Here is a 26616-nt window from a genome sequence, read left to right as displayed (position 1 = left end):
TTACTCCAGTGCTCAGGCCAGCACAGGGTATTTTTTCAGTTTGTCTGTCCCTATATTTGAAAACTCCCTGAAGACTGAGGCTCTTCCTGTAAATCCCTGTCATGGCCTGTGCCATGCTCCCTGCTCCTGATCCCACACAGCACTGCAGGTACCCATGCAACACCTCCTCTACTGCTTCTTCTTGCAAGCATGAGAACTTCTCAGAGCCCCAGAGAAAATGTGGTTTGAAATCCAGCAACCTCAAGATTCATCACAGAAATGCCTGGATGAGGCCCCTGAGTGGGGCTGCTGCAATCCTGCCCTGTATCTGAGCACTGACATCTCATTCTGCTGTCACTGACAGGAACATGGGCTGTTCTCCACTGGAAAACATGCTGCTTCTGCTCCTGTGCCCATGCAAGGGACGAGGGAGGCACACTGAGCAAAACCTCACACTGGCAAATGTGGGAATGTTTACCTGGACTTCTGGGTCAAAAGAAAAGATGTTTTGTCTTCCATCATTTCTGCTCAGTTTGTTTAGTTGATCTGTTTCTCTTCCATACTAGGACAAAGGAAGGCATTGATATTAGTGCCTGGCCACACAGAGGCAAACACTCATTATTGGGAAAGAACTGAGTCAAAACAAAATAAGTATTTTTCAGGTTGCCTTTGTGATACATCAGCTGATGCAAAGCACTGGCATGGTGCAAGGACAGTGCAGAGATGTGGCTGTGCTGAAGGAAAAAGGCAGATGCAGGCAACCACACTTGGAGGTGAGAAACACACACCCTCAAACCATGGGGCTCTATCCATGGGGCAGACAGGTGGGATAACAGAGACCCCCACCAGGATTTGGTGCCTGCCCAGCTCCCCCAGAGCTGGAGACACAGCAAATAGAAAACTCTCTCCCAGATAAGCTGGACAGAAGCAGCTGTGAGTGGGGAGGGTGATCCTGAAAAACACAGTACCTTCATCAGCTCTGGATGCATGCTTCTCTCCAGGCTCTCCAGGATGTTCTCTGACTTTCCCTGTGTGCTTGATTCATCATCTGCAAGGACACAAGAAACAGATGTTCAAAACAACTGCAGGAGCACTGCTCTGCCAGAAAGCATCCTGCAGTATTTGCTAACAATAGCACAGAAACAGTTTACAGAGACTTTTCCATTCCTTGGGAGTGAGATTTTTCCAAGCATTACCAGTATCAAAGTGTCCTATTACAGTTTGCTAGGTCTGTCCAAAGCAGAACTTCAGCACAGAGCCAATTTTCCAGGAGCCTTGAAACTCTGCCATGGACTTCCCATCCAGAAGAAGGGTCATGTTTCCCTCCACTTTTATTCCTCAGACATCATCTATGTTATACTAAGCCCCTTTGCATGACACTGTGTGTCAGCCACAATTCTTGCTGTAAATGCAGTACAGTATACACTTCTCCAGGCACACTGCTTGCACCCTGCTGGAGAAGGGAGGTGTTTGTTTGCAAACTGACCTTGCACAGACTCCACAGCATCTTTCTTCTCTTGCACCAAGCTCTCAGTATTGCTCTGAATGATCTTCCTCAGAGTTACCAGCCATTCCTCCATCTCCTGCTCAGTTTCAGCTGCAAGGTAGTGGCTGTACTTGTCTATTGTCTTCAGCTCAAATGCATAGCGGCGCATCTTGGGACACTGAGCAAACAAACAAATAAACAAACAGGACATTTATATTACATTTGCATCTGCAACCCAGCACAGTACCTGCCACACAGCTCCTCTCTTGGAAACCATCCTGAGCTGAAATATCACCAAATACAAGGCAGGCACCCTCCCTGACACAGCTGCAATCACAGAGGGCTGTGTGGCTTCAGCAGTGCACAGGTCCATGGCCAGCTACTCTGAGTGAAGCAAAGCCAGCCTGAAGCACAGACAGTGCACCAAGGAGCAGGAACAGGCTCCTTCTGATGTCATCAGACCTCTAATATTTACCCAGAGAAGCCAGGAACTGGATTTGTCTGGCATGGTAAGTAATGCTGCACTCTGGGATGCTTAGAGATATCCATCTTAAAAAAAAAAAAAAAGTGGTACAATGCAGCTTTTTGGAGCTGTGATGGCCTTTAAAAAGCATTTTCCAACCAGAAACCAAGGCAAATCTGATGCAACTTGGGAAGTACATCCCATCCATCACTGAGGTGTGTGCACACTGCTTTTAGTGTGCTCAGAAAGATAAATGGGAACTCACAGCTCTGACTCATCCATGCTGAAGCAAACCACTGGGGTAATTTAAGCTGCCCTGCACCACACTCAGTGCTCGAAGCTTCTGCAGAGACAGCAAGAGCAGAAGGCAGAGCAGCAATCCACTGCTGCACTTCACTCTAGCACAGCTAAGAAAATCCAGGATTTAGACCTGTACAAACACCTGTTCCTAAAACCTTATGAGCAGTGAGCAGGTCCTAAATTCCAAAGGACTGCATGCTGGTATGGACTTACCAAGATACAGCTTCAGAAACAAGAAGCTGGTACAAGCAGCAATTAGAGGAGGAAGGTGCCCCAGATAAAGCAATATCATTTACTTACTGGTCTATTGATCACTCAGCTGACCAGCTTTGGGTTAGTTTGCAATTCCATGCCTGTCTCAGAGCCAGCAACCCCTGAGTCCATGTAGAGCCACACAGAAAGGACACCTACCTGAACCACATCATTGCAAGCATCCAAGAAAATGCAGCCTTTGGATTCTTTTGAAATTTTCTCATCTTTGTAGGAATTCAGAATATAGGAGCCATCTGTGAGCTGTGACAAGTAAAAATACCTCCTCTTGAATACCTGCAAAAATACAAATTCTTGTTCAGGCAAGTATTCACTGTGCTGTACAACACAAACCAGAATCATGGTTTCCATATCTGCCCTCCCTGCTATTGAGAAAATACTGTAACATGAAACACTGCTGACCCTGGAGTGTTGCAGATTCACCCATTTGAATATGGTTTGCTTTTACAAAGAGATATTTCCATCATCTTCTTTAATTTTAATGCCCTTGTGGTTATTGTAAGTTTGCCCATCTGAAGCAATGCCCCAGGGCTTTAGAGAGAGCTCATCTCTCAGCTGGCTCCAGCCTCATTTATCTTTACACAGCAATGATGCACAGTAAATTCAGATCAGCACACTACTTGAAGATCCATCCCACCCTAGAGCAGGTATTTCCAGAGCCTTTTTCATACAGACCCAGTTAGAATTACAAAGCAATTGTCTGGAAGACTTAGGAACAGACATATGGAAATTCCCAGCACTCAAATGCAAGCTGAGGGACAATGCAATCCATTCAACTGCTTTGGTTTCTTGTGGCTTTGGGTTTGGGTTTTTTTTTTTAAACAAATCTATTTTCATGAACTGCCTTTGGGTTAGTGTCCAATTCTTACATCAAGAACCAGTAATCTTAGAAGTGTTCCTGTGTTTGTTCTATTGCTTTTCATGAAGGAAAAAAAGCTCTCCAGTATCTCTGAACATCTTCCTTCATGCTTGTCAGCCAAAAGACACCGGACTACAATTCAGGAGAACATTTTGGCAGGAACTGTGGTAGCACCATATGCTGTAAGGAGCAGGGTGCATTTCACAGTTGCTGGGTATCTGAGTTAGGAGAACCATGAAGGAAGCCAGGGCCAAGCAGCACTGCAAGTATTTCTACTGTTCTGTCCACCTGGAAGATCTATGAATAAACACAGAATTTTTCATCCTATAGGGGAGATTACAAGTAATTTCCTGGTTCTATCATTACTGACACTAGCACATGCTCAGCAAACCCTCTCACTTGCAGAGACCTGGGATGGAGCATTGTGCCCTGAACTGTAACCATCCCTTCTGAGAGGCAACCTCTGGCATCATCTGGATGACTAATGAGCTGTAGAGATGCTCCACGGATTGCTGAACTTTAAGTTTTATAAGATTTAACTAAACCTTTAGCTCAACAGAGCATAAAGATAATGGAAAGCTAAGGATGTGAAGCATTAATCCAGCCTAAACACTGATTTAGCACTTCACTGAAGCAATTTCAGGAATGTTGGCAGTGGATGCTACAGAAACCCATGACAGATCTCTCTCTAGATATTACAGGGGTGATATCCCTTGTGGTTATGGGATTTCATGCTAAACATTTTGCATTTGCTGAACTCTGTTCAAAAGCAACAGAGCAGAATCAAACAGCAAACACTATTCCTGTGATCTTCCCCCTGTGCAAACACTGCTGTCAGAAATCATTGTCAGAAGATGATGATAATTTGAAATTAACACTATAAACCTGTGAGCAGAGGGAGCATCCCCTCTGATCAGGCTGCAGGTGCTGCTGGTGAGCATTGAGATTGCAGAGGGATGGCTAGAGAGCTGGGAAGTGCTTTTGAGCAAAGAAGGACAGGACAATCCTGATGTAGTTGCAGTGCTGGCCACCAACACACTGCAAACCAGACAGGGAGAGCTGAACCAAGCCAGGGCAGCTCTGCAAAGGAAAGGATGCTCTGAAATAAAGGGTGGCAGCTGCAGCCTAATGAGAGTTTGCTTGTGGCTCAGCACATTGCACAAGCTCAGCAGCAGTGTGAGGCACCAGGGGCTCAGCAAAGAGCCAGAGTCACCAGGGGGACACATCACAGCAGCCTCTCCAAGTGGGGAGAAGGCTGAGGATGGTGGAAGTCCTTGGCAGGCTCACATGTGCCTTAGAGGTGCTTTGTAAGACACACCTCAGAGAACAGCTACTGATCCTCAGTACTCTGATATCAGAGTTTCACTGGAGACTCTGGATCTTAATTGAACTGTAGCCAGGGTAGTGCAGTGCAGTTCTCTGAAAGGCAGGTCTGAGGTGCAGGGCTCTGAGATCAATGCCACCAGAGGCTCAGACTAGAACAGACCCAACTGACTACTCAGAGAACCAATGACACTGCCTCCAGCAGTTTCAGGGAAAAATGTTGCTTTAAGATTGCTTGGAAAAGCAGAGGATCAGAAAATCCTTTTCTGTCTATCACCTTCAAGCCCATTTTAAAACTCAAATTAAAATTATCCCTATGAACATTCCTGTTCCACTTCTCTTGAAAGCATGGAATCAAGCCTTGGAACAGTTGGGCTTTTTGAGACTTTTAAAAAATATATCCTCACAGATCAGCCTTGCTGCAGCCACCCCTCAGCTGTACCACTGAGCACAAGTCCCCAACAATCCCTCTGTGCTGTGACAAGGCAGCTGCATGGTGGGACAGCAGACAGGCTCTTTGCCACAGCAAAAACCTGTGGTGGAACTATTAAAAATCTCTGCACAGTCTAAGCAATGTCACACTGGATTAGGAAGAGCAGAGAGCAGGAGACAAGGCAGCTGCTGCTTTCAGGTCAGTAATGACTGCTACATCTCAGTAATACCAGCCCTGCTTTAAAAGCAAAGATTTATCATTTTATTTTAAAGCTGGCCTCTCTACGTGTTTCCAACCAGCAAGGAAACTATCAATTCAGAAAGCTGTCTTTGCAGGGCAGCTGTTTCACTTATCCCAGTTCCCTTTCTCTCCTGGGCCTCAGCTGCTGACCCACAAAACAATCTTGCTTTACTGAAACATGCTCCACCTCTCTGGTCAGCCAGTCATGGTCCAACATGCATCAGTCTCACATGCTGGGGAGGGCCAAAAACTCTGCCAGACTGGCTTTTCCAGTCACCATGGGATACAAGGGGGGCAGATGCCCATCCAAACCCCAACCCAGCTCCTGGGAGCTTTGGAGATGTGGCCTGAACTCCCCCTCATGCCTTGTGCATGAGTGCCTGGACCAAACTCACCTTCATGGTGACAGTGATGGTGCTGTTGACATTGGCTTTGTGCAGCCAGCCCTGCTTTATCACACCACCCTTCTGTGAGCACAGGGAAGAGGAATCCTGAAAGACAGCAAACAATGATAAAAAGAGGAGGTCAGGTAAACTGATTCCCACAGGAAATTCCCCTTGGACAAAAGGATTTGTCCACCCTGGAAAGCAATACCATTTTAACCACAGCAATACTGTGACACGTAGAATGAATGTGTAACAGGAACAGCTCTGCATACAGTGCTATTGCAAAAAAAAACAAAAACAAAAACAAAAAACAAACAAACAAAAAAAACAACAACAAAAAAACCCAGGGATATTCCTTTTCAATAAAGAGGCAAAACAGGCTAGATTGGGTCACCTCTAAAAAAAAGAAATATTACACCTATTCTGATAGAGCTGCACAGTGATTTGGCAATGAGACAATGAGGCCTGTTGGCTCTTATGCAGTATTTCAAAACTTGGGGAAGATGGAAATTTTCAAGTTGGTCTGTTTAGGAAGTTGCAAAATGAAGAACTCAGAAATTATTCTGACATTTCCTTCTGTCATTCTGACATTTTATATTTCAGCAAAAACCACCAAACCCCAGTAAAATAACTGCAATGTAACTGGCTGATTTCACATTTATCAAACCACAAAGTTTGAAGTGACTCAACCAGGCTGCTCTTGGCACACCAGACAGGGTTTCCATCTGCTCCTGTCCCATGGTCCCAGGAAGAAAGAATGGCTCTCCAATCATACCTAAGCATGACCTTCACTGAGGAGGGAAATGAGAGCCCAAAGTGATGAAAAAATCTCACCCTGGGGTTTCCAGGGACTCAGCACAGAGGCAGCCCCAGCCTGCCTCTGTTGAGCCATGAAAACCTGGTTACAGAGCTGCAGCATCCAGAGGGGCAGCCTTTCACTCCTCTCATGTCTAGCTTCCTTAAGTCTTCTGATACTTTATTTCCCTGGGTAAAACAACCCGTGATTTCTCCTTTATAATGGTTCACCCTCTTTTATCAAGAGATTTCTTTTAATTGAATTTCCATTACACAATTCTAATGCAAATGCTCTGTCGGGAAACTGTAACAGAACCCTTTAGATATGGCCATGCCAAAAGATATAAAAGTCAAAACATCTGTGAAAGCACTTGGAACCCTCTTCCACAACAAACCTCAGTAACTTCTCTTGTTTGAGTATTTGGGACACTGGCCAGAAGAAGAAAGGTCTCCAAATGTTGATAGTGTATTTTTGTCCTTTTGCTTTTTCAGTAGCAGGCTGATAACAGTGCACAGCAATGTCTCCAGCCCAGAGCAGATATTTTTTAAGAGGAAGCACCTCAAGTTACTGATGTAATGCAAACCAACAACATAGCAAAAAAAATATTAAGGTCAAACTTGACAAAACGTTTCCATTCACAAAGAAGCCAATGCAGTCCAGACCTGAGGTGTGCTGGGACATAACCCTGGTCATGTGCATGAAACAGCCTCTCCAGTTCTTCAGCTCTGCAACAAAATTCCCTTTTCCTCTGCAAGTTCCACAGCAGCAACATATTGGTGCCATGGGAATTTTAAACAGCTGGGCTAAACCCTTCCTTCCATAAACAAAAACCTCCTAATATCACATGCATGGATTAATCTCTATGTGGTACCTGACACAGAAAAACACTGCCCATCCCTTCTGTAGCAATGAGATAGGCATGGGCAGGAAACATGGCACCTGCACCATCCAAAATAACCACCAGGTCTGAGAAGTCCCAGCTGGCAGAGCCCCCAGCTCACCCCACAGAGGAGCTCCAGGGCTGCAAATCTCCCCTGGTGCCAGCTGAGCACAGAGATGCCAACTTCCAGAGGGAGCCAACACCTCCAGCACCAGCACAGAACATGCAGAGCTGGGCTGACACACTGCCAGATGGTGGGTCAAAGTGACTGATGCAAAATTGCAGGTTATGTGGCAAACCACAATAATTTCTAAGAGAAGAAGCCCAGAATCACAGTGTAGTTGAAAAACAGACTGCCCAGTTTTAGTTCTGGACATGAAGAACTTTCCTTAGTAACTACTTGGCTTCCTTTTTTCCCTCCTCCTATGATGCTCTGTTTCAAGGGAAAAAGCCATGAGAAATATGACTAATCTTCCAGATAACTTAGGAGACCCTTGGCTCCAAGAGATTATCTCATCATACTTTGAAATAAATCACTGCCTCACTTTTGATCTCATTTTCACAGCAGAAAGCATCTTACCAGAAAACTGCTCCTAGGAACTGAATTCTGGCTTTGCTTTGTGAAATTAACTTTTTTATGTATTCCTGCCTTTTAACAGGAACACATTAAAAAAACAAAAAAACAAAAAAACAACCTTCTCCTTACCTCATCCTTTTCAAAGTCTTCATCAATTTCAAACACATGGCTTGGAATCTTGTCTGGCCTAAAGGATTTGCTGAAATCACAACACATTTTCATGTTTAATGAATGGAACATGAGGGTTGTATGAGCCAGCAGCTGCTGCTGGATCCAGAAACAACAGCCAAACTGCAGGCTACAGAGCACAGGAGATAGAATTCAAAAGACCTACAGCTCCTTACAGCTGGGGAAAGCTAAGTTCTGAGTGTATTTCATGGAAATTAAGCACAAGCAGTCTGTAATTAGCTTTCTCTTGTTAGCTCTTGGATTCTGAAGTGTTTTTGCTGACTTGCATTTATAGAACAAAGAGAGAGCACTCCAGTTTATCTTTCATCTTTACCAAAAAAAGAAGCAAGATCACACCACAAGATTATTCACAAATTTTAACATTATTTGATCAACAATACGACTCCATTGCAGCTTCACATCCCCTCGAGACCCTCAGAACAGACCCACTACACCCAATTAAGAAGAAAAAGCATTTAATGAGCTTCCAGCACATGAGCAGCCTGGCCAGGGGTGCAGACATGCCCAGGGTGTGAGCAGTGAGAGCAGAGCAGGCGCCACCAGAGAGAAAACAACAATCCAGCAGAAATCTGAGATGTATGAGCCTGTCTGAAAAACCCAATTAGCTCTGGAGCTGGAAGCACTGGCACAGCCCAGCATTTGCAAGCACATAACTCCCCAGCAGCAGCAGCAATATCACATCACCCTCTCTGTACCAGGGGCACAAGGAGAATCTGCTTGGCATGGGAACACTGTGTGAGGCACACAGGGAACATCAGCCCAGCAGGACAATGGGGCTCCTGGGCTAGGATGTGCAGACACTGGCAGCACTATTTATTCTGCAATGGGTCTGGCTGCAGTCTGTCCTCATCCCAAATGGAGGGGGTGTGCACACTCTGGTGGGTGGGATGTGATTCACAGAGCACTGTGGGCATCTCCTGACAGAGCTGAGGGGCAATGCCAACACAAACCTCTGGCTCTAACCTGCAGTGACATGCCTCCCCCTCTGTGGGACAGGCATCAGGGAAAGGGCAGAGTGCTCCTGCTAAGCCCTGTGATCACACATCAGCATTCCAAGGGAGCACAACACTTACCATGGCAACATCCGAAAGTCTCCTGAGTATTCCTCATATTTGTAGTTCACCACAAACCAGTCAGAGCTGTAGGTTTTAATGCACTGAAAGGAAAACAATACAGCTCTTAGAAAGCTACAGCAAGCAAAACAAAGCCCAGCACCAGTCTGAGAGGTTACACGCTGCAAGGTGAGGTAAGCACAAGAGGGAAGGGCGTGGGCAAGCTCCTGCCCTTGTTTCATGTAGCAATGCAGAATTTCATAAGGAACCTTTTCAGGACAAAGACAAAAATCACACAGCATCTGGCTTGCCATACAGCTACAGATTTTGTATTTACATCAAAAAGGAGTAGTGATTTGGGAGGAGACTGTTTTCCAGAAAGTAAAAGTTTTCTGTCCTCAGAAAGGCAGCACATCTACTGGAAGGGAATGGTCCTGGAGAGCAGCACTTCACAACAAACCCACAGCACTCCAGATGCTCCAGGGAGGCTGTGGATCCCCTCCTTGTCAGGCAGGTGATGCAAAGCCACACACCCTGGCTGTGTACAAAACCCACTGCACATGAGATTCCTGTGAGTGGGGCACTGTGCCCACAAAGGAAAAGCCAAGTGATCTGCAATCCTGTGGATCAGGAACTACAGCTGAGCATCTTGTCCAAGGGCTGTGAAGTGCTGAAGGCAGGTGCTACATGGGCTTTGCCCCTACCTCTTTGACAAAGAGACTCTGAGCTTTCTTGAGAGCATCTTCTGGCACTGTTGACTGGACAGTCCTTCTCTGCAGGCTGATGACAGAGATCTGCAGGAGGAAGCAGAACACTTTCAGCACAAGCTCCATCTTCAGGGCTTGACATTCACTTTAAATTAATGTGGTGGGCCTAAACCACCAGTGGGTCATTTTTGTTTTATGTGTCAGTAACACAGCCAAAATTAACATATGGATTAATGGTGGACATTTTCCAAGGTAAGCAGGACAGAGGATGAGTGAGCCTCAAACATGGGGAACAGCCAGAGCAAACTCACAGATACATCTTCAATTGGAAATATCAGGAGGTCCCTCAGGGGATCACTGTAGATCTGAACTCTGCGCTGAAGGATCACGTTCTCATAGTCCAAGGGTTCCACCACTTTCGTTTTTTCCTGCAGGAAAAACAGATGATGAAGAAAATTACGTATGTGTAATATCGAAAATAATCAGTAACTAACATCTTGTGCTTAATTTCAAACTGTGTGACCACTGGCCTGCCCATTATTCAGCACTCTGATACTCCTGTGCTGCAGGCAACCTAAACCACTGATGAGCATGTTTTGCAAAGAGGGAAATGAGGGGTTAAGTTCTAAGTAATAAGCTAAGGGAAAAAACAAAGCACTTTGCTGCTCTGTCTCAGCACAGTCTCTAATTTCTTAATGGAGCAAGAAAGCCTCCTGGACAGGCCATAGCTTTAACAGCTGCAAGATCCAGCATCTTTATGTTTATGTTTGAGCAGCTCATCCAGCTCAGCTTGGAAGAAACTCTGGCTCCTGACTGGCTCTGCTCAGCTCAGGGCTGGCTTTGCTTGAGGAGCAGATGAGAGCTGTGCTCTCCTAGGAATGATGGGAGCAAGGCTGCTGCTACAACTGCCAAAGCAGGAATCTCAGCCTGTGGAAGGATGAACAGCATCCCTCTGGAAAGACAGGAAAGCCCTCTCCATAAATCACACCCCAGACACAGCCAGAGGATAGAGCCCAGTTTTATTCTCACTCAGATTTCAGGGAAGCAAGAGGAACTTCTCCAAAAATCCATGGAGTCACGAGCAAAAACTATTAGGAGAGCTTCATTACATTCCCTATTGCATCAATTTTGTCTGTGTAACAAGTCCAAAAAACAGAACTTAGTGAAATGAGAAAAACACAACTTCTAAGCAGGCAAACACCATCTCAGCTGCCCAGCCTGACTTGAGCTTTCATGAGCAAGAGTCAAGCTCTCAGCACTGCACTGTGAAAATCACACTTCACACCAAAAGCCAACCAATGACTCTGTATAGGAGTGGTCACAACCTTTGCCATCACCTTTGCCTTGTTTTGAATCTTGATCAAAATCCTGATGCTTGGCCCTGCCACAGAGTGTGTTTATGAAAGCCCTGCAGCAGCACATGATGCCATGTGCCTCTGGACATGACATCCTTACAGGACAACATGCTTGGGCTCTCCACTCTCAGAAGAGGAACATCAGGTGCTTCCTCAAGGGCAGCAAAATTACCCTTGAGCCAAATGGCTTATCTGGCATGAACTGGAGTTCACCATGATGAGTTAAAGACAAGACTGATACAAGGTCTCTTGTTGAACACAGCACAACCTGCAGCTCAAAAGAATGAGTCCCAAATGAGGACTGAAAGCTCAGCATTGTATAACACCACTGGATAAACAGCCACAGCACCCAGAGGCCAAACAACTCAATATTTTCTGTGACATGTGAGATAAGCAGGGAAGTCAACATTGCTCTTCCATAACCAATCCTAGCTGAAGGTCCTGTGCTTGTTCTGTGCCTTTTGCTCCTGAGGATCTGGGATGTATTAATGAAAAGCCTCCTGCCTCAGAAGTTTTGCATTTAAAATGTCTCCATGCTGCAGAAATCCAGCAGGAATTAGCTCAGTTATCTGGAAAAAGTTCCCTTCTTAATCAGTCTCTGAAAACTTTGCTTTAGTGCTCACACAGTCCTGAAAGGAGCCTCACACTGCTCAGATTGACAGTGAAAGACCAAGATCAGTCATCAGAGCACCCAGGGGCTGCTGCTCAGCCACCAGGGATTTGGGAATGGAGTGACAATGCTGCCAGTCCCACTGCACACACACAGCTTCTTGCTTCTACATCCAAGATCTGAGCTGTACTGGGATTTAATAAGAAAAGAAAGAGTCCATCAGAAAAACAGGAGTCTGAAAAACCCACCAGGTGGACAGAGAAAAGGAACTCTCAGTCAGTCTCATGCTCATTAAATGCTTAATTGAATTTGGTTAATCATCTGAAACTCCAGTCTTATTTCAGGATAGCTCCGTGCACTTCTGAAAGTCTGCCAAGCTTTGCAAATGAATGTGAATTAACAGGACATCCATTTGCAGGTCTGGGGCCCCAAAGCTTGTCCTCCCCACCACACAGGGGCCCACAGAGCAGGCACAGAGCTCTGCCAGCCTCTGATTCCCTGCAGCAATCCTGGCAAAACTCAGCAGCCTTGGGGGTTAAAGCAGTGCCATGACCCCAAGGACTCACACCAGGCCCCCTCTCACCTTACCCTGCAGCAGCTCCAAGAGTAAATTTGAGTCCCTCTATGAGCCTTCCACAGCTCTTTGGGAATGCAGGCCCTCCAATCACACTGTGTTTTTAGTCCTTTTTTATTTTGCAATATGGTCCTGAAACTAGGACTGTGTTTCTAAAACTGTCCTTTTAAAAGGTTGGGGCTTTGATGACATTCCTTTTCTAGATCTGATACCTCTGATGAACAGCAAGACAAAGTCCTGGCAGTCATCCTCATGGGATTCAATGACAGCTAAAGGGTAAGAGCTCAAAAGGATCCCAGACCCTCACAGGAGGTATTTGAACACTCATAGAGCACGAAAAAAAAAATCCTTAAAACTTTCTGCAACCCTTCCAGTCTGGTGGATGTAATGATATTGAAAAAAATGTGTGTTGGAGGCTGTGATCTCTATCTGTGCCAGGCCCTGTGACACACATCTGATGCCTGAGGATGGAGGGATGTGCACTGCAGGGCTCTGTAGCACCCAGGCAGGCATTTCTCCTCTGGAGCTGCTAGAAACACAGTCCTTAGGGCTCCCCTTCCCCAAGGTGTGCAAATTCCCTGTCTCAGCACACAGCAGCCCTCCCTTCCCTGCAGCTCAGGGTTACACTGACCATGCTCACACCCAGCACACCACCCTGGCTGCCCCAGGCCACAGCAGCAACCACAGACACGTCCCTGAAGCAGAGCCAGAAGATGTAGGTCAACCTGTTTGTCACAGAGCAGCTGCTCAAGGAAGGATGTGGCCCTGCTCCTGCCTGCCATCGAGGAAACAAACTCCTGCATCCATCCTCAACTGTGCAGGCTGCCCAGGGGAGCAGGCACACTCCTGTCCCTGCAAACAGACCCATGGAGCAAGGAGGGAGCCACCCCAAATATTCGTTGCACTTTTGACCCTTTGAGTCCACATACTCCCATCAGTCCAGAAAGGCTGGAGATAAAGATTTAAATGCTGAAAATGGGATTTCAAAGTCTTAGTTTTCCTGAAGGTTGAAGTGCACACCCCACACCACCCTGGGCTCAGATCACACTGCCCAGCACTGTCACAACAGCAGATGGCACCCACCAAAGCCATTACAAAAGCAGAGGAAAAACTATTACACTAAAGTAATTAGAGTCTTAGAAACCACAAACTCCTCCACAGGGGAAGCCAATACCCAAGTACAAAGAAATGCTGCCAGTCCAGTAACAAAATCAATCCATTTCTGCAGGAAAAAACGTGCAGTGCTGCCAAAGGCATCCTGCTCTGAGGCACACACAGCTCTTCACCCAGGGCAGGCAGGCTGTGATCCTGAGAGCACAGCAGGGACAGCTGGGCTGAGCTGCCCTGCCTGTGCTTCCTGGGGATGCTGCACCCAAGGACACCCAGCAGCAGCCAGCCCTAACACTGCAGCTCACTGTGCTGGGATAAAGAACCAGCAAGTATCTCAGAGAAAAACAAGCATGATTTTAAACAGAGATAATGTGAGAGCAGTGTACCCTCTCAGATAAACCCACTCATCCCTCTTGAAAAACCCTCAGGTTTGAGCCCACACAGCAGGCTGTTCCCAAAACCACACTGCTGTGTCTGCCTCTGCCCCAGGGCTGCTGAGAGCCTGCAGAGGTTCCTCCTGCTGTGCTGGAGCCCCATCCATGCTGCTCACAAGCTCCCCTTGGACAGCAGCACAGGCAGAACAACAGCCTGTCTATTGGAGGATTGACTCCCCACCACCAGACAGCTGGCTGGCATTTCAACAGGAAATTCAGAGAAATCACTTCAACAGAAACATCCCACAAACACCAACACACGGCTCTGCTTTTGGTCAAGCATGAGCACAAAGAGCCCAGAACGGAGGAAAACCCAAGGAAAGTCCCCAGGGCCCTGCTTGTCCCACTGCCCTCTGCCTGAGCCCAAACCCTCCCTGAGACACCAGAGAGAGGGCAAAGGAAAAACCTAATTCCCTAGCAAGGGAATTATCCATTAACAAAGAGGGGGATACTTAAGTCAGATTAAATTATCACCTTTTTGCATCCATTTTGCAAAGGGTATAAAATTCCTTTTATTTTCTTCATAAACAAAGGCTCACAATGACAGCTTGTTCATGTGAACTATAGGAAAGAACATTTCTATTTTAAACTTTCAGTGCCTGAAAACCAGCAGCCACCTGTCTTCCAGTGTTCTGTATTTGAATATTATAAAAACACACCACTTTGTTATTATATATGATTAATGTTTTTCTGAGACCCATTTCTCCCAGAATTACAACAGATACAACCCAAGTGATGTGAACGTACAGAATGAAAAATGTTTCTTTTGGGGATTTTTTTAAAGCAGCAGCCAAAAAACCATGTGATAGCTTTTGTATTCTCAGTCCTATCAGTTCAGGCTTCATTTAAAACAACATCCAGAGAAGAAAATGACAAACCAGGCTGGTTTGTAAGCAGTGTTCTGGTCCCCTTGCAGTGACACAAGCCCTCAGCAGCTGCCAGCACACAGAGGAAGCCAAACCCAGCACTGGAGCTGCACCACATTTGACTTTCACTTCTTGCCCCAACAGCCACCAAACACTGACAAACACTGACAAACACACACACCCTGCCCTGCAAGGCTTCCTCTGTGCCTTCCACTGAAAAACCTACAGCTTCAGCAACCCCAGCACGTGACTTTCTCTCACATCCTCAGAAATGAAGCCCTGCCCAGCAGCAAGAGACACAAACGAGATGAGTTTTAAAAGTGCTGGTTGTTTAGAGCAGCTGAAGAGAGCAGGAGGAAGAGGACAGGTCACGTGTATGTCTATAATTGTATTATCTCAGTGTGTGCAACTGTTCCCCAAAATTCAGCCACCATCTTACAGCCTATTTGCTGCCTCATCTGTTGCAACCCTGTAGTTACTTACGTGGAAAGCAAGCAAAAGCCCAAATTTTAAAATAAATAGCAAAGGGTCAGATAGGTGAAATATACAGAAAATGAGAGGAAAAGTCAATTTCGAGAATTAAAAGCTAAAAGAGAGGGAAATGGAGGCATACAACTACCCTTGGGACATACCTGTCACAGCTAAAATCACATCACTGGCAACACTCCAGGGCAGAGGGACCACTCAACACTGCAATGCACAATCTGGAAATGTGAGGATACCTCAAAAGCAGCAGAAAGAAGTCTCCATTTTTTATTTTGCTCAAAAAACCTGACTGTACATGAGAGAATTCAAATGATGCCTGGGAACTGAGCAAACTCACTTGGCAAACCATATGGGCATATGGAATTGAGCAGTTTCTATCCACAGAAAAGCTTTTCCACCATCAGGGATTCAAAGATCAGGTCAGGGCAAACTCAAATTGTGTGGTCTTTAAGAGTTGTTTTTTTTTTTTTAGTATCACATTTGTGACTCCTTGCTTTTTCCACCCCCAGTTCCTGCACTGCCATCTGATCCCATTTACACACTCTCACTCAAGCTTGCAGAAATGCTACAGAGCTCAACTTACAAAAGCTCAGATTCACAGAGAAGTCATCATTCCAGACTGCTGGGCATAAGAAAGAATAATGAAAACCCATAAACTGGGCTTGGCCATGCAGTGTTTATGGGACTGCCACAAACCTCTGCAAAGCCAGAAAAAAGTCTGTGCCCCAGTGACTTTGCATTCAAAACTCCAGAAGGGAAGAGGTGGGAACAGAGATCAGGGAGGAAGGACAAGCAGGGAGAGTGTGAGTCAGCACATATGGCAGCAGCCACAACACTGCAGCCCTGCTGATGCCAAGAGCTCCGTGGGCTTCTCAGCAAAGCCACATTTTGGGAAGAAATCAGCAGGGAGGCAACGAGGCAGCTCTCAGCAGGTGATGGGGAGCTTGTGTCCACGAGCCTGCTGCAAACCCAGCACTCAGCTGGATGTAGCAGATGCACAATGGTAAAACTTCAAGGATGAAAAACAGTTGATAAAGCTGGATACAAGCAGGTCAAAAGTATTTTCATACTGGCCAGAAAGAAGTTTAAAAACACAAGAAAAGCATGGACAGGGAAGGGTCTCAGGAGCTGGCCCAAGGTGATGCAGGGGAGGGCAGAATGGGGGATGGGGGTTTTACCCATCATGAAAAGCAAGAACTGTGCAAAGGTTGGGCTGTGTAGCTGTGAGAGGCAGGAGATGGCCAAGAGGGGCTGGCAGAGAAGGTGTGCACTGCAGACAGGAGAGGAGCCCATGGGCAATCAGGAAGGGAAGAAGGAATTGGTGAGGAGAAGGGGAGTGCACTGCCAGAGAGTGATCAGGAGCAAGCAGAGCTCAGAGCAAGGCTCTGCACAGCCCTCCATGGGCAACAGGAGAGCAACCTCCTAAACAGCAACACATCACTGCTCAGGGGTTCATCAGACAGGGGCCAGAGGCCCCACAGCCCCATCTCCATCCAGGAGTTGTGGCTGTGCCATAATGCAGCTCTAAATGCAGGGCCAGCAGCACCAGGCTGCTGTGCCTCTCTTCCCCTGCCCTGCACGAAGATGGATGCACCTTACAGGAACTCAGAGAAATAAAAATCCATGTTATGAGGAAGGGGATGATGAGTGCACAGTCCTGGCACCCTGCAAGAAAACATCTGCAGTGGCAATGACTCACTCTTTCCATCTGAAAGCTGGAGTGAGAGTCAGCCCCCTCTCCTGTGCTTCCCTCCTCTCCACCCAAGCTCTGTGCAAAGCATTCCACAGACCCACACACCTCTGCTCTCCTGCATCCACAGCCCTGGATGGCACCTGAACCTGGGCTATGGGTATTCTGTAAGGTGGATGTCTCTTTTTTCAATGCAATGTCCACTTTCCAGTGAAAAAGCCACAGTGCTGTCCCTGAGAGCAGCACTGCATTAGTGTGAGACACCAGCTTGGAGAGGGCTTGAAGAAACAGTCAAAAAGTTGATGTCAGTGTAGACATGCAAACATTTACCTGTCAAATAAAAGCAATGCAGGCCTTGAAGTGTTTTCAAATTGATTTAGAAATTACAGGAAGCCAGAACAATCAGCATATGGCTCTTCCTTCTACTTACTCAGAAGTGAACTCCACAGCTCACAGCCTTTAGCAGATCCCATTCTGAAGCAGAGTTCTGCAGCCACAAGGGACAGGAACACTTTTTTCGCTGAAAGCTTGAGATTCTTGCATAATCACTTAAGCAAACAGCCCTCAGAAAACAGCTGCATTGCAATGAAGCAGGGAGAGTTCACAGCCCAAGTGTGAGTGGCCCAGCCCAGGAGGCAGTGCTGCCACTCCAGCCCAGCTGCACTTCACCTGCACATATCATCTCTGAAAAAGATGCCTTGAACAAGTGCAGAGGCGGCAGGAAAAGCACTGGCAAGTGGCAGCTGGGGGCATGAGCCATGTCTGGCTTGAGCACACACTTGAGGTGATCTGCACTGCTCCTGCACAGGGCACTGCACTGAGATTGCCTTCAGTACTCTTGTCCCCTGTCCTGATCCTCCTGAGGATCACCAAGTGCTTCTGTGTGACAGTGACAGCTCAGTGACACTGCCACAGAGTCTCCAGCCCCCAGCCACAGCACCTGAAGTCCCCTGAGTCCCTGCCTGCACTGGTACATCCTGCCCAAATCCAGCCCTTCTTGAGGAGCAGAGGGAGGGATCAGGGTAGGTCAATGTCAGCCAAACTACACCTGCATCCAGCTAAGCATCTGCTGGATGTGCAAACACATCACAGCTTTGATTTTCTCCTTCAAAAATAATAGAGTTAATAGAAATTGGCAAAAAGGTACTGGTTTCTATGGGACAGCTGAATTTCTGCCAGATAGGACTTCTCAAAACATTCTGTAAGCACAGGCATGCTAAAAAAGGAAATAAGTAATTACAACAACAATAATACATGTTATTTATTTAGGTTCTTAACTGGAACATCCCAAAGTGCTTTTCAGATGTCACTTGTATTTCATCATTTATTTATGTAGTATCAGTTTTATATTTAGCATCCAAATCCAGAATAGCCAGCTCCAGAACATCTTAAAGCAATTAATGGCACACAAGCAGAGCCCCTCCCTTTCCTGTCTGTCTCAAACTCTTGTTTTTCACTTGGAACCCTCTGGCACGCAGGGCTGAGCCGAGAGCGCAGCCGCTGCCCCGGGCGAGCAGGGAACACCCCCAGCCCCACCGGGGCAAACACAGGGCCAGGACAAGGAAAAGAGACTGGCCCAACCATGGAGCAGCACTGGGGAAGCAGAGCAGGAAGCCACAGGCCAGTTTTGGGCTGCCTCAGCAAGACAGTGAACACCCCAGCAGAGCAGCCAGCCCCAGCCTTGGCAGCGGCGGTTTCAGCAGTTCAGGAAGTTCTCTCAGCCTCATCTGTGCTCCACTTTCAGGCTGTAGGCACTGGGGCAAAGGGGCTGTAAGGGTAAACTCTGCTCCCCCAGCAAAGCATGGGTGGGCTCTGCAAGGGACAACTCTTGGAGGCTTCAACCCACCCACAGAGAAAATGCTGCTGTCAACAGAAGCACCTCAAAGCTTCCCCAGATAAAAACATCCACACAACTGCCAGTATCGTGCAACAGGGCAAGGGAGAGTTTGGGGCTCCCCAGGCACAGAGGGAAAGGAAAACCTGAGTCCAATGCAACTCCCCTGGAACCCCAAAGTGCCCTGGACAGCAGTTCTGTGCTGGAAGCTGGGTTTGTGTCCCTGAACACCAGCTCTGTGGGCTTTCTGCCCACCCCAGCCAGCACCACCATCTCCCTCCAAGAGATGGAGTCCCCTTCCCTCCCCTGACCACGACCGTTCTACCTGTCCCTGTCACAAATGCAGCTCCTGCCAAGCCTCTCGTGTCCCTGTGTCCACTATCCCTTTCTGGCTGACACAACAGCTCCCTTGAGTCCCTGCTCCAGCTCCCCTCATGTCCCCCAGGACTGAACTCAGAGCCTGAGCTTGGCAGGCTGACAGAGCCCTGCAGACACAGAGCCAGCTGCCCTTCTGAGCCCTGCCTTCCTCCAGACCTCTGGGACACGTGCCCTGCTGCACACACAGATGCTGCAGCCCATCCCACACCCCAGCTCCTGAGCACTGCCAGAACAGGCACATGTGTGGCTGCCATGGCTCAGCAGAGCAATGCACAGCACTGACACCACCAGCTCCCACTGCTGCACAGGGCAGAGGGGCCTGTCCTGGCTTCTCCCATGCAGTGTCCTTGCTCAGGGCACAGAGAGGCCAGGCTGCAGTGGGGATGTCACCCACATGGAGCCAGGGGCAGGAGGAGTGAGTGGGGAATGCTGGGGACCAGCACAGAGTCTCCTTCCCAATGCAACCACTCCCCAGGAACAGTCCTGTGACAGGAGATATTAATAGGGGAGAGAAGGAGCTGCTTTTCAGTGAGAGAGAGGGGTGAGAAAGGGGTCAGGAACAAGCAGCCCTGACCCCATTAGAGAAGCAGCAGGAGGCAGGGAAAATCTGTAAAGATAAGTCAGGGCTGCATTGAAGGAAAGAGGAGCCAGCAAGGGAGAGCTTTGATTCGTACTTTTAAGGGAATGAAAGAGATAGAAAGAGTTGGTGTCAGGAAAACATATTCCAGCATTTTTCAGATGACAGCAGTGGCCACAAAGGTATAAGAAACTACTCTTTTCTTCCTTGCACAAAGCAGGAGTGAGGAGGCCAATTACCCAGGGATGCTGAAGCACACGTGCACCCCATGTCTGGCTGCTGTTCAGCTGCTGTGTGTGACCATGACTTGCATTCTCAGGCCACAGAAATGTCAAAAGCTTTGTGCAATTTTGCACCATTAGACATAATAAATCAGCATGCAGAGGGCTAAGTGAAATGATGAAAAAGCCACCCAGCTGCATATAGAAAATGATGCTATACTACACACTACAGCAGGTAGTCCTGGTTCAAATGTTCCTGGTGTTGGGAGAGATACCTGCAAATATCTCCAGATACCAGAACAGGCTGAAACAAAGGCCAGGAGCCATGCCCTCACTGGATTCTGAGTGCACAAACCCCAGCTGCAGAGCTGGCATCAGCTGTAAGCACCACCAACCATCTGTTCCAGGAGTCTCACTGCACTGACAGTGGTGGGCTGGGCCAGATCCTGTCCATGCAGGACACCTGCATTTTCATGGTATTGTCCTCAGCACAGAACCAACCACACTCAACCCTGCCCAGAGAGTAATAAAACCCCAGCTATCAAAATGTGGTAAGAGATAAACACATACAGGGGCTGGCATCACTCCATCTCTTAAGGACTGGGTATCAGTGAGAGGTATGCCAGAGATTTGTCCCCATATAGCTGCAGAGTGTACTTGGAGCCTTGCTCCTCACCATCAAGCTGTGCCTTCATCCACTCCTCAACTGGTGTGTGCTCAGGCAGGAGCAAACCTGGCCACTTCCCTGGCACTTAGCCAGCCCTGGGCTAAATCCAGCCCCTCAAGGCACAGGAGCCCTCATTCAGGAAAGCATGTGATGAATTTTAAGAATGCTTTTACGTGTTTTCTTGAATAAGACCCTGTGAATAACATTCTCTCCATGAATACTTCCACAGGAGTAGCCAGGGCCAGCTGAGGCACCGGGCACAGCAGGCAAACCCTGCCCGGGTTAAACCAACAGCAAAACTCCCGCCCACTTACACAGGGGCAGAATTTCCTCCCATGCCTCATATATGTCTGGTTTGCTATGTAAATTGTGCAAACACAGCATGTTGACTACCCCCAGAGGGAACAGGCATATATTCTGTCTCTCTTGAGTGCCAAGATCACTACAAACGCTGCATATAAACAGGCTTCACATTGATCAAAGTGAATTTAGCTTATTAAAAGAGGATTCTATGCAGAAAGCTGATTTCCTCTGCATGAGCATAAATTGAGACACTAATAATATAGTTTAAGCAGGAAAAAAAAAACCACAAGAAGAACAAAATGCTTTTTTTGCCTCCAGTCAAAACGTTCTCAGTATCACTATTAAGGAGCTTTATATCTCCTTTTTGGGTCTCACTGAAACTGAGCCACCCATAGGAGCCCAGCCCAGTTAGGATCAAACAAAACCCATCTCCTCCTGGCATGCTGCCCACCCTCTCTTGGGGAGCTTTCAGGGAGCACATCCCACAGCACCATGGAACACAGAGAGCAGATACTTGCTCTGGATACCTCTGCATGGCAAGGATCCACATGGTTATTTGCAAGCACTTCCACTGCTGGCAGATGCATGGCCCAGACCCAAGAGTGCCTGGGTGCCACCAAGCTGTGCCCTGGGGTACCCAGAGATGCTCCCTGACCTGGCTGACCCAGTATGGGCAATCCTTTGAAGCTGTTCCATCTCAGATAAGATACTCTGTCTCTGCACCCTTTCCAAAGCCTTCATGGCAAAGCAGTAAATGCATCTTCAGTTAAACTGTATAGAAAGGATCTAAAGAAAATCAGAGCAATTGTGCGAGACTTCAGATTGCCACCAGATGACTGGGTTTGGCAGCACTGTGGGAAAATGCATCATCTGTGTTTTGTCAAGTGCTTGCTGCTCTGATCTCGTGCCTCCCACATTTTTAATTTCTCTGTCACGACACAGAGAATGACACTTCTGGAAAAGCTGCTGTTGAGACACAGCCCCCTCTCCTTGCAGGGCCCCAGAGCTGCTGAGCACATCCCAAAGAGACAGGGGAGGCACAGGGGGGCTCTCAGCTTTGGCCTCACATCCACCCAAACAAGTGCAGCTGGTTTGGATGCTCAGGCAGCAGGAAGAGCCTTTGCTTTGTCCTGGCAGTGTCACAAGACCCAGGATCTCATTCACACACGTGTGGTCTTAAACTGCCCAGCTCCACAATGTCCCACTGCACTCCATGGTGCAGATGGGGAGAAGGAGAGGTGCACAGGCTCTTCCATCAGATCAGGACTGCACACTGAGCACACGTGCATCCTGCTGGCAGGGGGCTGAGCCCTGCAGTCTGGGTCCCACACCAGCCATGCCTCTGCTGCTGATGCTCAACTTCCCCACTATTACTCAGCAGCATCAGAGGATGGGAGCAGGGAGATTGCACTGAAGGTCTGAGCCAAATTCACCCATCTCCATCCATTGCCAAAGGCCCCTGGCTGCTCTCTTTCAGCTCTAGCCCAGATGTCTCTCCCAGGCACCATCAGCACTTTGGCTCTGAAGTTCCACTTCTAACACAGTATTTTGCTGTTGGTGCCACAAGGTTTAAGCTGCAGATTTTTTGGTTAAGAATGGTTAAAGTTATCACATTTGGGTTTTGACTGCTCCTTTCTTAAGCCAATCTTAAAATTCCTCTTTATCTCTCAAGTGTGTCATTTATCCCACCTGCCAACAAACACTTCCACTAAATTTGTCTGTTTATTTAAACAGTGACATTATTTGTCAATTAGCCTACCAAAATTTCCTCCCCAGTTGTAATCAGTAGCACACATCAGGGACCATTCAAAGCTGAAATTGATACAATCTGCCCTGCAGCCTCTTGTGGAAAGAGCACAGGGAGCAGCAGGGTTCCCACAGAGCAGCACCCGGCACTCCCAGTGCTGCTCTGCAGGGCTCTGCCTGCTCTCAGGGATTCCTGATGAACTTTTCCTGCCCTACACAGCCTGCCTGTGAAGGAGATGCAAGGCCAGAATGAGTCTGCTGCTGTTCCCAGCATCCCAGCCATAAGAGGGAACAAGAGCCACAAGTGAACAGCAATTCATCCTTCCCAGTGCTTCCCAGAGGGCCCAAAGTGCCCCTGAGCTCCCCACCAGTGCTGGTTACAGCTCAGCTTACCCTGACAGGAACAGCCCTGACTGCATCCTAGCAGCTGGTCCAAAGGGCAGTGTGTGGACACAGGCACTCCAGGACACCTTGGAAAGGGACAACCTCCCCCCACTGCCAACCACCACCATACAAAGCTCTGCTTCCCCTTCACAAGCACAAAAGAGCAAAGCCTGCCAAAGTCAACAACATAAATATTCTCCTTGCACTAGCCAGGCATAAATCAAAAACCAGGAACAGAAATAAGATGGAAAGGGCTTCACTGCACCTGTAAGACAGCAGCTTTGTAACCACACACTGCACTCCCTCAGGCTGGACACTGCACTGCTGGCTGGAGAGGCACCTCCTTTAACACACACATTGTGGCTCTGTACAAGCTGACCACTTCCATGACATTAAAAGCTTTCCTCACTGAGGTGTTTTCATTTATGAGTATTTCATTCACTGACTACAAACAGCCTCTTACTCCAGACAGTTCCTTGTCTCAAGGAGTGCCCTGAATGCAAAGTGCTGAGCTCAACCAGCACACTGGAAGAGCCCCACAGTGCCCACTCCTCCTGGGGATGGAGGTGTGTGCTCTGCTACCTGCAGCATTAGCTCTGCTCACCACCAGAGATACCTGTGCCTTCAGCTGTGATTGCCACAAGGCAAGCAGACAGCCAAGATACTTGACAAGATGACTGGGGAAGAATTAAACTATTCATATACTTTTTATTGACTTAACATCACCTGCTGTGCCCAGGATGCAGGAAGAGGATGAGATCCTGCCAGGCAAAGGCTCCAGTGCAACTGCAGTCTGCTTCAGAAAGTCCCAGTTCCTGACACCCTGGCACACAGTGCATCACTTGCTGCCAGCCTGCTCCATCCAGTTATCAAATGCCAGCTCCTACTCCCCCTGCACCCACTGGCCACCCCCTGCATCCCAGAGGCACCCCTGAGCTCAGCACTGCCCCAGGGTGAGGGATGACAGTCCTGATGCTGGGCCCTTCCATCTGCCCCACACTGGCTGTGGCAAGGAGAGGGAGATGGGATGGGGAGGTGCTCACACAATGCTCTGCAGCTGCCCAGCACCATCAGCACCAAAACTGAGACTCACCTTGGGAACAGGATCAGAAACTACAATTTCCCAGTCTCAGCCTTGCTCCACCACTCCCCACCAGCATTTCCCAGGATCCTCTCAGTACCCTGCACACACATCCCTTCCTCACAAAGATGACAAGCTACTGCACAGAGGGGAGTCAGCTTTTTGCTGGATCAAACCTCATCCTTAATCACTGAGGAAGGTCAAAACACCATCTGAGACAATCCTACAAGCTTGTGCCACCTCCTTCCCCAGCCCCTGATCACTGCAGTGCCTTATGGCTCTTCCCAGTGATGCACAAGTGCTGGGATTTATCCACTGCTGCTGAACCATCGAAAGCAGGAAACTCTGCCAGGACCTGGGGATCAGAAACACCTGTCCTCACCCTCCTCTGGTGCTTGGCTGCAAACACACGAGGCAGCACAGCAGCTCTGGGGATTTGCCTGCCAGAAAGAGAGAGAAGTTGGCAGGGACAGCATGGGCAATGAAACCCTAGAGAGGATCAGAAAAAAAGAGTGGCTGCCTGATAGACTCTGATGGCTCCTCTGGGTTCCTGTCAAGGTTTTATTTATCTTCATCTGCAGTCCCACCCATCCCTTCCCCTTCTGACAGAAGGAACCTCACACAGGCACCACATTACCATTTGCCTGTAGGATACCAAAGCTCTTCTGGTCCTATATAGGCAATTTTCTTTTTAATTGGAAGTTCCATTAGCTTGTACAAAGCCTTTGTCTCTGTGCATTGTTGATGAAAGATGGAAAGCAAATCACATGGAAGCCCATAAAGATCCCCAAACAACTGCACATAGGAAGGAAAAACTAGCACAAGGACATCAGGCTGGATTATTTCTTTTTTTAGGCTTAGAAATCTGCAAATTTACAAGAAAGCTCTGCACTGTTTTTAAGAGAAATGTTCAAACCTCTCAATTTATTTAAAAGCACATGCCATTCAATGTAATAGTAAAGAACTAACGGGAATTATTTGCTGAACTTTCTGTATATCCCACTGTCTAACCCTTCTTCCATCAAAGTCAAGGTCAAAGTTGATTACATATTAAAGTGGTTCAATGAGCACCAGTGAAACATATCCAACAAAGCCCCGGGAAGCTGCGAGCTGACCCCGGCATCCTCCACAGCTGTGAGCACAACAAAGACAACCTGCTGCAGCTTCCCGCACGCCGGGATGCAACGGGGCTGATAACGCACTTGACTCCCGTCCCCGACACTGGAGCGCGATTCCCGGGATGTATCGGGCCGGTGCCTGTGCATCCCACCTTGCCAGGTCGTGCCCTTCGGTCCTGCCCCATCCACGTGCCGGTTTCGCACTGTCTGCCCTGTCGCTCCTGTTCGCTCAGAGCCCCGCACTCACAGCTTCCCGTGCATTCCCGCTGTCCCCACCCAGCCCCAGCGCCCGGCAGGACGAGGCGCCGCTTCCCCGCGATGCTCTGGGCTCGGAGCGCTCGGCGGGGCGCGGTGGCGGCAGGTGGGGTGCCCGGAGGGGTGGCACGGCACAACCCACCCGGAGGGGATCCTAAAGAGAGATTCCCGTCCCCTGCCCTGCCCTGCCCTCCTCATGCCTTGCCCAGCGCTTCCCAAATCCTGCCCCGCCGCGCCCTGCGCATCCCTCGCTCCGCTAAGCCCCGACTCGGCTCTGCCCTTTCTCCAGCCCCTTCCTCTTCCTTTCCCCGCTCCCGGCGCATCCTCTACCCGGCTCTCCCCTGCCCAGGCTCTCGGCGCATCCCCTGCCCGGCTCTCCCCTGCCCCGGTTCTCGGCGCATCCCCTGCCCGGCTCTCCCCTGCCCAGGCTCTCGGCGCATCCCCTGCCCGGCTCTCCCCTGCCCCGGCTCTCGGCGCATCCCCTGCCCGGCTCCTCCCGCTGCCGCCCCTCTCCGAGCGGCCGCGGCCGCTCCGGGCGCTCACCAGCACGAAGGAGCTCCGCACCGCCTCCGAGACGCTCTGCCGCAGCTCGGCCGCCGTGCCCGGCTTGCTGAGCCGCTTCGTGAACTTCCTCACTTCCGACATGGCGACATGACCCGCGCCAGCCGAGCCGAGCCGAGCCGAGCCGAGCCTAGCCTCCTCTCCCTGCGCGCTCCCTCGCTGGGCCGGGCCGGGGCGGGCGGAGCCGCGGGGCTGGGCCGGGCCGCTCCCTGCTCGCCCCGCCCCGCCCGGCCCCGCTTTGTCCCCGCCGCAGGTGCCCGGAGCCGCCCCGGCACGCACAGCCCGCGGCCGCGGGGATGCAGCAGCGCCGCGGGCAGCGAGGGCTGAGCGGGGACTCGGAGAGGGGAGAGAGAGCACCGTGTGCCGGGGCTCAGAGAGGGCAGAGAGAGCACCGTGTGCCGGGGCTCACAGAGGGCAGAGACAGCA

General features: G+C 48.9%; 1 protein-coding gene across 6 annotated transcripts in view; it reads right to left on the bottom strand.

Moving 5' to 3' along the window:
* DOCK11 (dedicator of cytokinesis 11) overlaps positions 1-26346 on the bottom strand; it is a 76881-nt gene extending 50535 nt beyond the window's left edge. For all 6 annotated transcript variants that reach the window (XM_079318842.1, XM_079318845.1, XM_079318844.1 and 3 more), the window contains exons 1-10: positions 26173-26346; positions 10252-10368; positions 9938-10027; positions 9255-9337; positions 8122-8191; positions 5749-5844; positions 2640-2774; positions 1466-1643; positions 948-1027; positions 458-541 (exon numbers count right to left, since the gene is read on the bottom strand). In XM_079318842.1, the coding sequence (XP_079174968.1) occupies positions 458-541; positions 948-1027; positions 1466-1643; positions 2640-2774; positions 5749-5844; positions 8122-8191; positions 9255-9337; positions 9938-10027; positions 10252-10368; positions 26173-26274 (1035 nt within the window). In that variant the 5' untranslated portion in view covers positions 26275-26346. The remainder of the gene's footprint in view (positions 1-457; positions 542-947; positions 1028-1465; positions 1644-2639; positions 2775-5748; positions 5845-8121; positions 8192-9254; positions 9338-9937; positions 10028-10251; positions 10369-26172) is intronic.
* Between the last annotated feature and the right edge of the window lie 270 nt (positions 26347-26616).

This window comes from Erithacus rubecula (genome assembly GCF_903797595.1).
Source record: "Erithacus rubecula genome assembly, chromosome: 15".
In the NCBI taxonomy this organism is placed as follows: Eukaryota; Metazoa; Chordata; class Aves; order Passeriformes; family Muscicapidae; genus Erithacus; species Erithacus rubecula.
Note: the sequence above shows the minus strand (reverse complement) of the source record. Positions and strands in the feature narration are given on the sequence as shown.